Source organism: Triticum urartu, chromosome 6 (genome assembly GCF_003073215.2).
Source record: "Triticum urartu cultivar G1812 chromosome 6, Tu2.1, whole genome shotgun sequence".
Taxonomy (NCBI): domain Eukaryota; kingdom Viridiplantae; phylum Streptophyta; class Magnoliopsida; order Poales; family Poaceae; genus Triticum; species Triticum urartu.
Window position 1 is genome coordinate 285,937,342 of NC_053027.1, and position 16,500 is coordinate 285,953,841.

The 16,500-nt window shown below is 45.6% G+C and overlaps 2 protein-coding genes across 6 annotated transcripts; one reads left to right on the plus strand and one right to left on the minus strand.

Annotated features, from left to right (window-relative positions):
• Positions 1-1,211: 1,211 nt before the first annotated feature.
• Positions 1,212-8,132, minus strand: LOC125517204. Its single transcript, XM_048682384.1, has 7 exons — positions 7,735-8,132; positions 7,285-7,377; positions 3,474-3,561; positions 3,202-3,397; positions 1,921-2,019; positions 1,777-1,844; positions 1,212-1,682 (listed from the first exon to the last, which is right to left on the minus strand). Exons 1-7 carry the CDS (start codon positions 8,019-8,021, stop codon positions 1,650-1,652), a joined length of 864 nt encoding a protein of 287 aa, XP_048538341.1. The 5' UTR covers positions 8,022-8,132; the 3' UTR covers positions 1,212-1,649.
• A 224-nt stretch (positions 8,133-8,356) lies between these two features.
• LOC125513261 (probable bifunctional riboflavin biosynthesis protein RIBA 2, chloroplastic) lies at positions 8,357-12,731 on the plus strand. Of its 5 annotated transcripts, none has more exons than XM_048678329.1 (8): positions 8,357-8,588; positions 8,791-8,875; positions 9,293-9,674; positions 9,787-10,008; positions 10,534-10,856; positions 11,110-11,239; positions 11,349-11,645; positions 12,254-12,731. In XM_048678329.1, the coding sequence occupies exons 2-8, from the start codon at positions 8,823-8,825 to the stop codon at positions 12,437-12,439; spliced, it is 1,593 nt and encodes a 530-aa protein (XP_048534286.1). In that variant the 5' UTR covers positions 8,357-8,588; positions 8,791-8,822; the 3' UTR covers positions 12,440-12,731. The 5 variants fall into 5 exon arrangements, with proteins under 5 accessions (XP_048534286.1, XP_048534290.1, XP_048534291.1 ...); XM_048678333.1 differs by lacking the exon at positions 12,254-12,731 and adding an exon at positions 12,028-12,205 and having other exon boundaries at positions 11,349-11,689; XM_048678331.1 differs by having other exon boundaries at positions 8,403-8,588; positions 8,788-8,875.
• The last annotated feature ends 3,769 nt before the right edge of the window (positions 12,732-16,500 follow it).

Sequence of the window (16,500 nt, forward strand, 5' to 3'; positions counted from 1 at the left end):
ATAGGTTTGGACGCACGCATAGCCCCCCCCCCCCCGTTTGCATCCGGTTTGCAGGAAAAAGGACGCCTAGACCGCCGAGTAGACCGACACATGACCGTGTGGGATGGAAAACATGTCCAAACCACATGGTCCGGACGGTTGCGGGCGGTTTGAGGGCCCGTATTAGAGATGCCTAGGATGGGAAGTGAGAGGCGAATTTCCTTTAAAAATGAATGAGGCAGAGATTTGATTTCATATCAGGCCCAGTCGCGCTGACTCACAAGGTCCATTACAATACAATGCTCTAACTCCACATTCCACTAGTGTGGGAATGGTAGCACCTGCTTGATGACCAAGTTAGAAGCAAGTCAGTTTCTGGTTTTGTTTTTCTTTCGAAAAACGATTCGGTACGATCGACTGGACGAAGCTTCAGCTGGTCTCACTGGCATCGTTCAATCCCGGCGTGCCACGTTGGCCTCCCCCGCAGACGCCCTTATCCCCTCTTCCCCACTCCTCCTCCCACACAGCCGTTCTCCCCCCACATTGTCGGTGGCCACCCCGCTCCCGATTTCCCCCAGCGAGTGTGGCGTTCTCGAGGGGAAATTGCATTGTTTTTTCTTTGACCAGCAGGAAGCTACGTTGTTGCAGAAGACAAGAAGCACACGGGCTAGATCGGACGGCTGATTGCGCCAAATCAGTTGGCTGCACTCCGACCGGCCCAAATTTGGGTCGGCCGACCGGCTCTGCCCCTTTTCCTTCATGCTTTCCGGAAGTCACCTCTGACATCACTTCGATTCCGTCTCCAGCCCGCCCGCCCAATAAAGAGAGAATTCCTTATTTGGCCCTCTCTTAAAATTTGGTTCCCTTTTTGGCCCTAAAAGATTTTTTTTCCTTTTCTGACACTCAAACTTCATTTTGTTCCCTCTATGACATTTCCGTCACTTTTGCCAACTAACACCGTTAAATACAACATGAAAAGTCCATTTTACCCCTGGTGTATTTTGTGACCAAAATGGGAGTCAAAACAATGGCAATATGAACTGGAATATATTACCAAATGAAACAAAATCTGCAATTATCCCCTGTACAGTACAGTACACACATGCACAAATTTCAATTGAAAATTTGGACAGAGCCTCCCTTGTATTTTGGAGGCATATCCCTTGTACAGTACACATATGCACAAAAAACACACATAATTGCTCGAGATCTCTAATTGCTCTAGGTTCACATATATGCAAACATCCCACATAGCTGGTCATCTATACACACTCAGGTTCACATAAAAGTGACATACAATAGTCCAGGTTCACATAAAGATGACATAATAGCCGAGGTTCACAACAGGTCGCATATAGCACGTAAAGAGGGTTCACAACAGGTCGCATATAGCACGTAAAGAGCCAAGGTCCACACATACATCACATAAACAGCTCAGTTTTCAAAATGAAACATGATACGGAAAGTAATGACATGAGAATCACAAACTAAGTCTCCTTTTGCTTCGTGTGCTCATTGCAGGGCTAGCAGGGTTGAATTTCTTGCTGCATGTACCCATTGCAGGGCTGTCAAGTGGCACCATAGGAAGGTGCAGAGTAATTTCAGCAACCTCTTTGCTTTTTCTTTTGGCATGTACCTTCACAGCAACATGTGTTTTCTTTTTGGCGACATCATGTTCGCCACAAATGGGTTGTGTTCTTGATCTAGACATACACATACATGACATACAGGTAGCCCAAGTTAACAATAGAACAATGCATAACATAACATTAGAACTTCGAAACTACCATAGGTTACCTTTTTCTCCTCCGGATCCAGATTTACCACCTTTCCCTTTTTCTTTGGTTGTTTTCTCCAAGATTTGGCTATGGTGAGAAGAATGCACTTAGAACACAAAGGCACAATTAATTATATTTAATTATGAGCATGGTTGTTGCTAACCTTGGCGGAAAACACATGGCTGATGGAGCATCATCCTCGTAAGGCACAATTGATGATTGAGCTGATTTGGTGGTCTTTGTCCTCTTCTTTGGTGGTCCTCTACATGAGCAACAAAAAAGTAGTTAACATGTATGGTTTTTACAAAAAAATGCAAGTGATGCAATATACAATAAAATTCATTACCTCACAGCTAAAATAGCAGCAATGTCATCTGGGTTACCCTTCTTGCATTTGTGCCAATGATGCCCATAGTCCTTGCAAATAGGGCATAAGTGTTGACCGCTTTTTCTTTTCTTCTCACTGCAGCCTTTATACCTCTCAGTTTTAGGCCTACCCGCTGTGGCTTTTAGTAGTGGTGGAAACATGAAGAATCCATGGTTTGATTTAGGCCACTGGTTCTTGTCAACCATGGCAGGGATTAGTTGGTCATAAGCTGCTCTAAATTTGTGAATGGAGTAACACGAGTCCACATAGTTCTCTATGCGTGCATTGGTAAGAGATGTGATAAATGCTAGACCATGTTTGCAAGGAAGGCCAGAAACCTCCCATTGTCTACAAGAACATGTCCTGTCAAGCAAGTTGACCACAAACCTAAAGCCGCTGCCTCCCAATGCGGTTACTTCAGCAACTTCTTCTGAGCTTTCAACCACCTCCAAGTTTAATTCTCTGGTCTTTGCATTCAACTTCTTAATTATGTGGGGAAGAATCAACCCAACTAACTTTCTTGCTACGTTTCTCCTTCGGTTCCACATGATCATAATCAATTGCCTAAGCTTATCAAAGAAGTCGTCCAAGTTCAAGGACTTGTGATGCTTAATCCAATTATTGAAGCACTCAGCCAAGTTGTTTGTAACATAATCCACCTTGGAAATTGTTGAGAACTGACTCCTAGACCACAACCTAGTGTGCCACTTCCTAAGATATGCAATTGACGTTGGCTTTGCTATGTCTATTGCAACCCAATTTTTCTCAAATAAATATGGGTTCCATGAGTAAGCAGCAGCCCAAAGGCGGTAGCACTAGCCAGTTGCCCCTTGAATCTGCCTGTCAAGAAGGTGCTATCTACTGCCAAGTATGGCCTGCAAACACTAAGGAACCCGTCGATGCAAGGCTTCAAAGCGACAAAAAATCTCTTAAATCTGATTTTATCTTTTATTGTGTGGTGCTCAATTATCACTATGCTACCGGGGCAGCACCTTTCAATTTGTGCCTTAAAACCATACCGATTATCAAAGCTTGTATCCCAATCACCATATAGTTCCTTCAAGGCTAGCAGCTTACCCATGTATACTCTCTTGTACTTGATGTTGATTCCATGGTGCTCTTTAAGCTTCTTTCGCAATGCCTTTGGTCCTAGAGTTGCATCCTCAATTAGCCAATCCTTCACGTGCTCACATATCCACCGCTTAGTTGCATTCTTTATCTTCTTTTTCCTTTTTGTACTTGAGCAATCATGACCACAAGAGTTCTTTCTCACCTACAAAAGACAAACATAGATAATTAGTAAAGATCTTTTAACAATTTAAGCACACATGAGTAAAGTTAGAAATTGCCATTACGGTGCACCCATCTTCCATTGTAGAAGCATATATCCTCCATGGACACTTATCTTCATCCCTTCTTGAACAATAAGCCCTGAACCTATGTGGTGCACTTTTCTCGGTGTTAAACTCAAATTCATGTTTGATTGCATGTTGAGAAAGCGCCAACTTAAACTCTGCCATATTGGGATATTTTCTTCCTTCGGTCATTGGGGGATCTAATTTATCATATTCTAAATGTGGTGCATGCTCTGCCTCGTGCACTTCCTCATCTTCCTCTACTTCCTCATCGCTCTCATCCTCGCTCTCATGATCAGGAACATAGTCTTCGTCCCTTTCTTTATCAGAACAGGGAACCATGATAAGAGGATCTAATTGATGCGGGCAAGGCACCATTGATCGATAATTCTACTAAAGCTGAGCCATTTGATGAGTCAAGGCATGAAAAAGTTGCGGAAAATAATGCCAAGCATGCGACCAGATTATGCCGAGGAAACGATGGTCGTGTGCGACAGTTTTGTAGATCAAAAATTGCTCCTGTATTTGAAAAGGAATTAATGCATGTTGATTCTCATCATACAGTGCTTGTATCAATACCTAGCAGAATGTACAACAAAAGGTCTAGATCGGATGCTAAACAGGAACCGAAGCCAGAAGATATAATTCCAACGTTTCGTACGCCTCCGAAGATAATAAGGATCGGCAGTTTTCTGTTTAAACTACATGCATGCAATTGATAGGATCTGCTAAGGGATAAGTCTCTGTCTTTTATTTAATCAAGTCATTTTATTTTTGTGTTAGGCCACGTGAGTTTCACCAAGACCTGTAATTTTGCTTGTACGTGGAGACGTGAGAGTCAAGTTGTACTATTTACGTACATGTTTCGAGTCTAGGTTAATTAAGGTGATCAATGTGGCCGGATAATTAATTAGTTAAATCCTTAGTTTGTTAGGAGAGTCCGTTTCAATTTAGTTTGGCTTAGTCTTTTCCAAGTTCGCGTCGCCTATAAAAAGGGCCGGCCAGGGCCGATGTAGAGATCAGTTTTTTGAGTTTTCTTTTGAGTATGAGATATACAGAAAAACGTCCGAGTTCCGGGCAGCCATATCTTGTGTATTATCTGTGATTTTCCCATCGTGAAAATTTACTAGCGACGGAGGGTTGATCATCATATCGACGCCTACGTGCTGATCCAAGGGGGTCATTATTTTTATTCGTGTATTTTCATACACGGGTGAAAATTATCTTGAAGGTTGCGAGGAGGAACAGGGGGACGAACTGTTGATCAAGCATCGCCGTGAAAGATCAGGCATCTACACACACAAATTAGCATATCGCTAGTCTGTGCCTCATCAAGTGGTATTCAGAGCAAAGGTTAGTCACGGCGACTCAGATTGTAATATCGTCTGCGGAGTCAAGCATCAACATGTTGAGCAGGAACATATTGATGGAGGAGGAAGGCATTGGCGAGGTCACTCTTTTTCACACTCGTTGCGTCGTGAACGAACGACGTGTCAATCTGACAATCGATGAGAGTACCGCAGTCAATATGGTGAGCATTGAGGTGGTGGAAAAGTTGGGGCTGAAGATGGCGCCTCTTGAAAGACCGTACACGCTGAAGTGGTTCAAAGGTGAAATCAAAATTACGCATCAGATTTTGCTAATTTTTGATCTGGGAAAATATTGTTGTGCGGAATTTTTTCATGTTTGTCCTATGTCCATGGTGTCGTGCCATCTGCTACTTGGGGACCCATGATGCAAGCGTGTTGGGGCTGTTCGGGATGTGAAGAAAAATAGTTATTCTTTATCACGGAAGGGCAAACAAATTTGTTTTATTCCCATGCCAATGGATGTGTTCGATGCTGATTGGAAAGATCGTTTGCGAAAAAGAAGAGAAGAGATAGAAGAAATAAAAGAAGAAGTTGATGCACCGATGAAGGGTCTAAATCTCTTAGTGAAGAAGGTGCAGGAGGATGATGATCCTAAAGGGCAGCGATGGAGTGTTTTTAGAACACAGTGTAAGATCAACAATCGTGCTTGCAAGTTGATAATTGATGGTGGTAGCTTTACAAATGTCATTGGCAAAGATCTTGTCCACGCATTGGGTTTGTCCATGTGGCGACACCCACAACTGCACCACGTAGAGTGGCTATACAACTCTGGAAAATTAAAAATCACACATAAGGTACGTGTGAAGTTTGCAGTTGGAGATTATATTGATAAGGTGGACTGTGATGTTGTGCCGATGGATACGTGTCAGCTGTTGTTGGGAAGACCATGACAGTTTGATCATGATGCAGTCCATGCTGGAAGATCCAACACATACACGTTCATGCATGATGGAAAGAAGCACGTGTTGAAACCAATGGCAGACAGTGCAATCATCATAGAGATGCAAGTTCCGGAGAGGAAGGTTGTACAAAAAATAGACTTGAAACCGAGGACGGTTTTTCTACAAGGAAGGGAGGATGATGCGGGCAAGGCACCATTGATCGATAATTCTACTAAAGCTGAGCCATTTGATGAGTCAAGACATGAAAAAGTTGCGGAAAATAATGCCAAGCATGCGACCAGATTATGCTGAGGAAACGATGGTCGTGTGCGACAGTTTTGTGGATCAAAAATTGCTCCTGTATTTGAAAAGGAATTAATGCATGTTGATTCTCATCATACAGTGCTTGTATCAATACCTAGCAGAATGTACAACAAATGGTCCAGATCGGATGCTAAACAGGAACCGAAGCCAGAAGATATAATTCCAACGTTTCGTACGCCTCCGAAGATAATAAGGATCGGCAGTTTTCTGTTTAAACTACAGGCATGCAATTGATAGGATCTGCCAAGGGATAAGTCTTCGTCTTTTATTTAATCAAGTCATTTTATTTTTGTGTTAGGCCACGCGAGTTTCACCAAGACCTGTAATTTTGCTTGTACATGGAGACGTGAGAGTCAAGTTGTACTATTTACGTACATGTTTTGAGTTTAGGTTAATTAAGGTGATCAATGTGGCCGGATAATTAATTAGTTAAATCCTTAGTTTGTTAAGAGAGTCCGTTTCAATTTAGTTTGGTTTAGTCTTTTTCAAGTTCGCGTCGCCTATAAAAAGGGCCGGCCAGGGCCGATATAGAGATCAGTTTTTTGAGTTTTCTTTTGAGTATGAGATATACAGAAAAGCGTTCGAGTTACGGGCGGCCATATCTTGTGTATTATCTGTGATTTTCCCATCATGGAAATTTACTAGCGACGGAGGGTTGATCATCACATCGACGCCTACGTGCTGATCTAAGGGGGTCATTATTTTTATTCGTGTATTTTCATACGCGGGTGAAAATTATCTTGAAGGTTGCGAGGAGGAACAGGGAACGAACTGTTGATCAAGCATCACCGTGAAAGATCGGGCATCTACACACACAAATTAGCATCTCGCTAGTCTGTGCCTCATCACTAATTTATCATGATCATCATCGTCTAAATAAATATTTTCCTCATCAACACCAACATGTTCATTCTCAAGTATTGGGTTGCGAAGATAATCATCATCGTCTTGTTCTGTGTTGCTAGGTTGGATATGCACATCAATATGCCACTCCGTGATAGGCTCATATGGTTTAGATGGATCACAATATGCAACAAAACAAGTACACAACCTTTGTCTTAGAGAGTTTCTCAAACATAGACACCAATTCCTGGTCAAATGTTACTTCTGGGTAGATTTAAGAAAAGGATCATAGTACTGAACATGTGCAACTTCCAAATAGCGAGGCGAGTACTGCTCTACGATTGATTCAACCAAGTCCTTATAATTTGTTAAGTCGAAATCAATAACCTTATCATAACAAAAGCATTTGATATCCTTCCTAGTTTTTTTGGGTTGCCAAACAATTTGATTTTCAGCAAATATGTTGAATTTGGATCCATCCTGTAAAGCAAAAGATCAATTGTGCATGAACATACTTGCTTCGTGTTTTAAATAAAAAAAGTGACATGTGTAAACAGATTATCCAATATAACATATTTGTTTTATATGATCATAATTTTTATCTATTGTTTCATTGTAGATTTGGCAGCAACAAATATCCATCTCTAACTACTCTGTTGCATCTTCGATCCATCTCAAGTACACTATTTAATATAAACATAGTGTTGCATTTTGAGAAAAATCATGTTAAGAAAGGTGAAGCAAATATGTTGCATTTTGGATTCATCTCTAAGTAATCTTCGTTCAAGGACGTATCATGGCAGCAAAAACTTAAATATAGAGAAAACATACACTTACCCTTGTAGCCATGCCGGAGTACTTGCATCCGAGGCCGTCGCACCTGGACCTCCCTCTGCCTCGCCGCCATGGCCGCCCTCCTGCGCCGCACCTGGACCTCCTTCCGCCTCCTCGCCATGGACGCCCTCCAGTGGCGCGCCTGGAACTCCCTCCGCCTCCCCGCCATGGCCGCCCGTCGCCTCCCCGCCATGGCCACCCGAGGCCGAGACCGGCGCAGCGTTGGCCACGCCCTCCACCGCGCCGTCCATCCCGCCACCAGTAGCAGCATCGGCCACGCCCTCCTCCATCCGCGATTTTTTTAGGGTTAGGGATCGAGGGAAAGGGGAATCGAGGAGAGTAGGGAGGAGATGGGGGGGGGGTTTGACCCAGCGCAGCGCCTGACGGTTCGCTCAACCAGTTTTTTTTCAACGTCCTACCAGGGGTAAGATCGACATTTCCAGTCACAGTTAACGTTTCTAACGGCAAAAACTGACAGATGTGTCAAAGAAGAAAGAAAATGAAGTTGTGGTGTCAAAAAATGAAAAAAAATTAGAATCAAAAAGAGAATTAGATTTTAAGAATGGGTCAAATAAGGAATTCTCTCGCCAATAAACTGCAAGGTTCGAGGCGGCTAGTGCGAACCTGCCGCGTTGGTGGCTGCACCTGCACGTTATAAATTACGCACCCTGTCTCTCCTCTCTTCCCCAGTCTCTCTCTCCCTTTCTCTACCCACACCAACCCCATCCCTAATCAACTCACCCAACCACGACCAGAACTCAAATCCAATACCGAGAAGGAAATCGAATCGAAGCTCTCTTTTCCCTCCTCCTACTCGTTCGCCGCGCAGGAGACCTCGGCCGAGAAGCCTCCGACGGGTAAGAGCCATTACCGCCCCTCGGCAATTCGTTCCAGCGCCTTGGAGGCTGCAGGGCTCGAGGGCTCGAGATCGAAGCACGAAGAATCGCTGATTTGTCGTTTTCAGATCTCGCGCGTCTTTTAGACCGGAATTTGAATATTTTGGTTCGAGATGTTGATGTACCGTCGCTGATTTCGCGGCTCTCCGTGGTTGATTAGCAGGTTGAGTCCCTGTTTTGGAGGGGAGCATCGGGATGGCTTCGATTGCGCCGTCGTCTTCGTCCGTCGCCGTGCTTCGCCGCCAACCGTAAGCTCTCTCCGCCTGCGCAGCCCCCTCTGGCCCTCCCTCTGTTCGTCTTGCGCTGGCCACACTTCTTGATTGCTTTGCTTTGTTGGCACTGTGCGCATAGGAATCCACGCTTTTTGTACGTTTGATTGATAGCTCCCACCAATGGTCTACTGGTTTTTGTCAGCGTCTCTAGTGTGGAGTGATCAACAGTTAGTTGATGAACGAACATGATAGTACGGTTGTAGTAACTCTGTTGTGTTGTAAGATGACAAAAATAATGCCCCGTTTTAAGATACCGTAATATAACCCTCACAGCTCTGGAACTGAAATAGAGAAGCATGACTATAGTTTTTTGAAGTTGTCTTTTAAGCCTAATTGATTGAATGAGTGAGACTGATTTGCAGGTTTTATTTTCACCTGTTTGTACGAATGCAGGGTGCGGTTCTTGGGAGGCAGTGATATTTCCAAGCAGGCAAAGGGATCAGTTTCTTATTCTTTTCCCACAAATTCGAGAAATGCCAACATGAAGTCTGTGGGCTTGAAGATAGCAGCATCCTTAAAAAAGAATAGTGGACTTCCAGCTGATGGTTGCTTGGAAAATGATGACACGCTGTCGCTAAAGAGCACTTCTGTGCGAGCCCAGGACCATCCAACCACAAACTCTGTTATTGTTGCAGCAGAAATCATATCTACTGATCTGTCATGTGTCGTGGACACATTGTCAAACGAAGAAGACGATGCTGAACTTGATCTGGATAGCCCGACCGAGGGCTTCTCATCTATTTCGGAGGCTATTGAGGACATTCGACAAGGAAAAGTTAGTACGCCTTGCAATTCTTTGTTTGATGGCTTATTTGTTATTGTTGATCTTTCTAACAAGTTCTGTTACTGCTACATGGTATTTTCCTGACATTGGATGGTTCTTGTAGCTTGTGATTGTCGTTGATGACGAATCAAGAGAAAATGAAGGTGATCTTATATTGGCTGCTTCTTTGGTTACCCCAGAGGCTATGGCTTTCATAGTAAGGCATAGCACAGGAATTGTGTGTGTTAGCATGAAAGAAAATGATCTGGAAAGATTGAACCTTCCTTTGATGGTTTCAACAAAGGAAAATGAGGAGAAGCTATGTACTGCTTTCACCATTACTGTGGTATATGCTACTATTGTCATTCATATTTCGGCATTATATTACGTAGTTATGGTGTTATATGGGCAACAATTTCTCTGTTGCTTATCAAAAGTATGGATATGGCATGTTTCTCTCTACCATTTCTTTTCCTTTGCAAAAGCAAAAATGCACAGATACGGTGGTCTGTGGTACAAGCGCAGATCAATTTGACGAGCTTCATGTTGGTCTGAGCAACTTGTTGTCACCTTTGTTTTTTGGTGTGTCTGTGTTGTTGTTGCAAAATTGTCCTTCCCTGTTATCATCCTTCTTTTCTTGGAGTCCTATAGAACAAATACTGTCTGATCTACATTATATGCAACTTTTAACCAAAAGTCCAAAACAATTCTTTATCTTATCAATTTGCTTAACTGATGAAGCACATATAGCTTACTAATTTCATTATATCATACTGGAAAATAAATCAACCTAGGTGTTAGTTGTTCCCAACAAACATCTCTGCGATAGAATTTTTTTACTAAGGTGCAATTTATCTGTTATGGTCTGTAGGATGCTAAAGAAGGCACAACGACTGGGGTATCTGCAAAGGATAGGGCAAAGACAGTCATGACTCTTGCATCTCCTTACTCAAAGCCTGAAGATTTCAATCGGCCTGGCCATATTTTCCCTCTGAAGTACAGAGACGGGGGTGTTCTCAAACGAGCTGGACACACTGAAGCATCTGTTGATCTTGCTGTGCTGGCTGGGTTACCTCCTGTTGGAGTACTCTGTGAGATTGTGGATGAGGATGGGTCCATGGCTCGCTTACCCAAGCTGCGCGTGTTTGCTGAAAAGAATAATTTGAAGATCGTATCGATTGCTGACTTGATTAGGTAAGTTCTTTGACATAACCTCAGCCCTGACCAAGTCCTGATGCTTCCTGTATTAGCCGTGAGGGTTTTTGTTACTTGCCATATAGGCTAATAGAGTAATAGGTTACTAATAGTTCCTATAACACTTAACAAAAGACTTGGCATTTTTGATAGGATGTAAATACTAAATATTATTATTTTTCATTGTCCTCTTTTTTCTTGTTATGATTATTATGAACTACTTGTTGGCATGCTCACAGAAATTCTTTTACAGATATAGGAGAAAAAGAGACAGACTAATTGAACGTGCATCTGTTGCACGCTTACCTTTGAGATGGGGCAATGTCCGTGCTTACTGCTACAGATCTGTTATTGATGGGATCGAGCATATCGCAATGGTGAAAGTAAGATACTGAAGACCTATAAGGCTTCTGTAGGACGTAATTGTTAGATCTGGTAGTTTATTTCCCTCCTAAAACCTGATTTTTGTATTATTCTGTCCACAACCAACAGGGTGAGATTGGAGATGGTCAAGATATTCTTGTGAGGGTCCATTCCGAGTGTCTCACAGGAGACATTTTTGGATCAGCAAGATGTGATTGTGGTGACCAGCTTGCAATGTCAATGGAGAGGATTGAGAAGGCTGGAAGGGGTGTACTAGTTTATCTTCGTGGGCATGAAGGGAGGGGCATTGGTCTGGGTCACAAGCTTCGTGCTTATAACTTACAAGACGATGGACGCGACACTGTGGAGGCTAACGAGGAACTAGGACTGCCTGTGGACTCGAGGGAATATGGGATCGGTGCACAGGTAAAAATCTACATTATCCCTTTGGTATATCATATACATTTTTATCTAATCTATATCTATACCAATATAAAAAGACCCAAATGGGCAGATCCAAACCATCTTAACCGTCAAATCATGTTATCTAACGGTTGAAATCGCTTCAATGTTGAGCACCAAACATGTTTAACGCTCTAATTACCCACCACTGCCATTGGTTATAAACACGTTTGGACTCAATGCTATCCCTTGAAATCTGCCATGTAATTAATATCCTACTATTCCCACGAAAAAGTAATTGATATCTTACCAAATATCAACGTACAACAAATATATCTTACCTAATATAACATGCAACTAATATCCTACCTAATATAAACGTGCATTGCACGTACATTATTACTAGTATAGGAAGACTTCCGGGGGCACATTGAACTGATTTTCGTATTTCATACAGTATGCACAACTGTTAAAAAAATCCACTTAGATGGACTTGCCCGACATGCTTATCCATCCTCTTCATGAATTCGCTGTTACTAATCTTATCTGGTGCATCCTTGCTATTATAGAAGTCACATGGCATTCTCTTGATGTATTCCAGGAGTCATGACATTTTCGCTTATTCTCTGTAGATATTACGCGATCTAGGAGTCCGTTCAATGAAGTTGATGACTAACAATCCTGCCAAATATGTTGGTCTGAAGGGTTACGGGTTGAGCATTGTTGGTAGGGTGCCCTTGGTAACTCCAATAACCACTGAGAATCAGAGATACTTGGAGACCAAAAGAACGAAAATGGGGCATGTATACTCCAATTGACCTTCCGACCCAAAGCAACGGAACAGATTAGAAGCGCTAGGCCAACTGGACTTGCTTCCATTCACATTTTTATCTGATGATATTCTTCTACAGTTGAGTTTCTGGGATTATTTCAATCCATATGTTCCAGGTGAATTGTTTTCGAGGCCATGATAGGTGGAAATATAAATATTTGGCCAGTAATAATAATTATCATTATCCAGTTGTCCCATAGTTTCTTTGTAATTCCCAGATTTTACAAACACATTATTGTAAATATGCAAAATTGAAGAGGTTTAGCTTCTTTTTTTTTGCGGGGAGAGGTTAAGTTCTTTGAATGGCCCTCTATTTTCATTTGCAACTGTTTTTTTTTGTACCGGGCTAATCCCCTTTCCATTATATAGAAATAATGAAAATACAGCCGAATCCAAAGTCTTAACAAATAGGGAAAGGGAAAAAACGAGTTCAAGCACTTACCGAAAAAGGCTTTCGCCCCACTTTATAAATAAAGCCAAACATCCAACAAGGTTTGCCAACACACACACAGACAGAGGTCTAACACAGCAAGTAGTCAGATAGAGTTAATGCTGAGGGCACAGCTCAACAAGCCCTGAAAAGGAAAAAAGGCACGCACACGAAGGGTGCGGCACAGCATCTAGTCTGGCTCCGGGGGTGGCGGGGGGAGCGGGGGCGCCAAGCTGAAGGCCATCGAGTGAAGGTCGGCGATGAGGTTGTTGATGACGTCCCGATCCCGGGGGCGGCTAAGCGGCCGCCAGAGCTGCAAGTATCAACACATTTTAAAGATGGCGTCAGTAGCACGTCGAAGAGGGACCTTCTGAATGACAAGCTTATTGCGAACAGTCCAGAGCGTCCAGGCAAGGACCCCAACGCAGAGCCATCTGATATGGCGGTAGCAAGGGGGGGCATGGATTTTTGCAAGCAGGTCAGGGAAGTTGGTGTTACACCACTGGCCCCCAACCGTCTCGCGAAAGCAGGACCAAAGGAATTGAGCCGTAGAGCACGAGAAGAAGATGTGGTTAGCATCCTCCACCGTGTCGCAAAAGGGGCACATCCCGTTCCCAGGTCCATTACGCTTACGGACCTCCACACCAGTTGGGAGGCGGCCGCGAATCCATTGCCACACGAAGATCCTGATCTTCAGGGGCGGATATCCCAAATCAAACTAAAGGGCTCGGGGGCCGTCGAGGGGGCGATGGCCGCGTAGAGGGATTTGGTGGAGAAGCAGCCGGAGGGCTCAAGCCGCCAAGATGTGACATCCGGGGAGCCAACGCCGTCCATAGGGAGGAGGGCGATGTCCTGCATTAGGGCGTCCCAAGCAGCTACTTCAAGGGGGCCGAAGGGTCGGCGGAAGGCGAGGCGCCCTAAGTCAATAAGGGCCGTCTCGACTGAGATACGAGGGTCAATTGCAATTGTGAAGAGCGCAGGGAATCGCGCGGCCAAGGGGGAGTCGCCAATCCACCGATCGAACCAGAACAGGGTCGATGACTCGGTACCAACCGGTATGGATGTGCCAATACGAAGCACCGGAAGCAGCAGGACGACGGCCTGCCAGAACTGGGAGCCGCCCGAGCGCTGACAGAAAGCAAGGGGCTGTCCTCGAAGATACTTGTTCTGGATGATGGTGAGCCAGAGACCTCCATCGCCATTGGCAATGCGCCAGAGCCAACGAGTCAGGAGGGCTATGTTCATGCGGCGGGAGGACAGGATCCCAAGACCTCCCTGGTCCTTGGGTTTGCAGATATCGGGCCAGCTAACCTTATGGTACTTCTGCTTATCCCCCTCCCCAGCCCAGAAGAATCTGGATTGGTACTTGGCGATCTCCCGATGGAGGGTCTCATGGAGGCTATAGAAGCTCATGAGGAACCACAGAAGGCTAGCAAGCGAAGAGTTGATAAGGATCACACGAGCAGCCTTCGACAGCCAACGCCCTTTCCAGGGTTCAACTCGATGTTGCATACGAGTCACCGTGGGGTGGAGGTCCGTCACGGTGAGGCGCGAGTCACTAATGGGGATCCCCAAGTATGTTGTGGGGAAAGAACCCAACCGACAATTAAGTCGGTCCGCTATGGACTGTGCTTCCTCAGGGGGGAACCCGAGAACCATCACTTTGCTCTTATCGAAGTTGATGGTTAGGCCCGACATCTGTTGGAAGCACAGGAGGAGGAACTTTAGGTTAGCAATATCTTGGACGGTGCCCTTCACCACAATTATGGTATCGTCCGCGTATTGGAGGAGGGAGACCCCTCCCCCTCCGACTAGGTGAGGGACGCTGCCGCGAATATGGCCAGCATCCTTGGCCTTATCAAGGATGGATGCCAGGGCATCAACCACCATGTTGAACAAAAACGGCGAGAAATGGTCGCCTTGACGAACCCCACAGAGGATGGGGAAGTAGGGCCCGATGTCCCCGTTGATGTTCACAGCGGTCCGTCCATAGGAGATAAGTTGCATGACCCTAGTCACCCACCGATCGTCGAAGCCCTTGCGAAGCAACACTTCCCGCAAGAAGGGCCAGTGGACCGTGTCATAGGCCTTGTGAAAGTCGAGCTTCAGAAACACCGCCCGATGGTGTTTTAGCCGGACCTCATGGAGGACTTCGTGGAAGACCAGAACCCTGTCCAGAACAAATCGGCCTTATATGAAGGCGGATTGATTCGGGTCGGTAATCGCGTCCGCGAGCAGGGTCACCCTATTGGCGTACCCTTTGGCCAGAATCCGGGATATCACATTGATCACGGTGATTGGCTGAAAATTGGCGGATGTCAGAGGCGCCCGGGACCTCGGGGATGAGGGTCACGATGCCATAGTTGAGGCGCCCAAGATCCATAGAGCCCGAGAAGAATTCCTTGAGCAGGGCCATGACCTCCGGCTTGATGGTCGGCCAGAACGTCTTAAAGAATGTTACTGGCAGGCCATCCGGACCCGTGGCCGAGGAGGGGTTCATCCCTTTAATAGCCGCGAGAACCTTGTCCTCGGTGAAGGGGGCCACTAAAGCAGCATTGGCCGCATCAGAGACCAAATGAGCACCCGACCAAACGTCGAGGGCGAGACTAGCCCCACCCCGAGGGGTGGGGGTAAATAGGTCCTTGTCAAAGCCATCTACATGGGTACGAATGGCCGAGGGGCGAACGAGAGGTGTATCTCCATCCCAAAGGCAGTGGATGGAGTTTCGGTGCCGGCGGCCGTTCGCCACCACCTAGAAATAGGCGGTGTTGACATCTCCCCGAAGTACCCACCGCTGGGTACCACGCAGACGCCATTAGGCCTCTTCATCAGCGTAGATGGTTGAGAGCTGGTCTTCAAGGTCATATCGCAACATCCACTCATCCGGGGAGATTCCAGATGTGTCAGCACGGGCATCCAGAGCTTGAATAGCCAGCAGGAGGGCCTTTTTTCGCTCTCGGAGATCCCGGCCAAGGTTTGCACCCCACCCTTTCATGAATTGGCGGGCAAGCTTGGCACAGAAGTGCTACGAGTCAACTGCAGACATGGCGCGATGAGGGGAAGAGCGGGCATAGATCCAGCGAGCGGCCACCGCCTCCCTGAAGCCGGCCTGGTTGAGCAAGAAGAGCTCAAACCGGAAACGCGACGGGGTGGGGGGGCACTCGTCGGCAGTGGAGAGGAGGAGGGGGACATGGTCAGACCCAATCCGGGTAACCGCACGAAGCGAGGCTAGGGGACAGGATAATTCCCATTCCGGAGAAACTAAATGGATCGCGTCGGGTCAGCCTGACGGTTAGTCCACGTGAATCGGGCACCCGTCCAGTCCAGCTCACGGAGACCCAACTCCGCGATCCAGTCATTGAATAACTGCATCCGGGGGAGGTTAATCCGGTCATTATTCTTCTCATCCGGGGATCGGATGAGGTTAAAGTCTCCGCCCACAACGACTGGGAGGAGAGAGTTGGAGATCTTCAGATGAAGCTCCTCCAAGAAGGTCAGGGAGCGGCGATGGTCCGCCGGACCATAGACAATCACGACCTGCCATTTGAAGTTGAGGGCCCGCTCGAAGATCTCCATACTCACGAAGAACTCCCCCCGATCCATGCCCCCAACCTCAA

Coding starts and splice junctions, on each gene's coding strand:
- LOC125517204 (XM_048682384.1), bottom strand. CDS start 8,021: ATGGAGGAGGGCGTGGCCGATGCTGCTACTGGTGGCGGGATGGACGGC. Junction 3,398..3,473: donor AAGATGGGTGCACCGTAATG/GCAATTTCTAAC, acceptor TGTCTTTTGTAG/GTGAGAAAGAACTCTTGTGG. Junction 2,020..3,201: donor GTACAAGAGAGTATACATGG/GTAAGCTGCTAG, acceptor TTGCTCATGTAG/AGGACCACCAAAGAAGAGGA.
- LOC125513261 (XM_048678329.1), top strand. CDS start 8,823: ATGGCTTCGATTGCGCCGTCGTCTTCGTCCGTCGCCGTGCTTCGCCGC. Junction 10,857..11,109: donor TCGATTGCTGACTTGATTAG/GTAAGTTCTTTG, acceptor ATTCTTTTACAG/ATATAGGAGAAAAAGAGACA. Junction 11,240..11,348: donor AGCATATCGCAATGGTGAAA/GTAAGATACTGA, acceptor CACAACCAACAG/GGTGAGATTGGAGATGGTCA.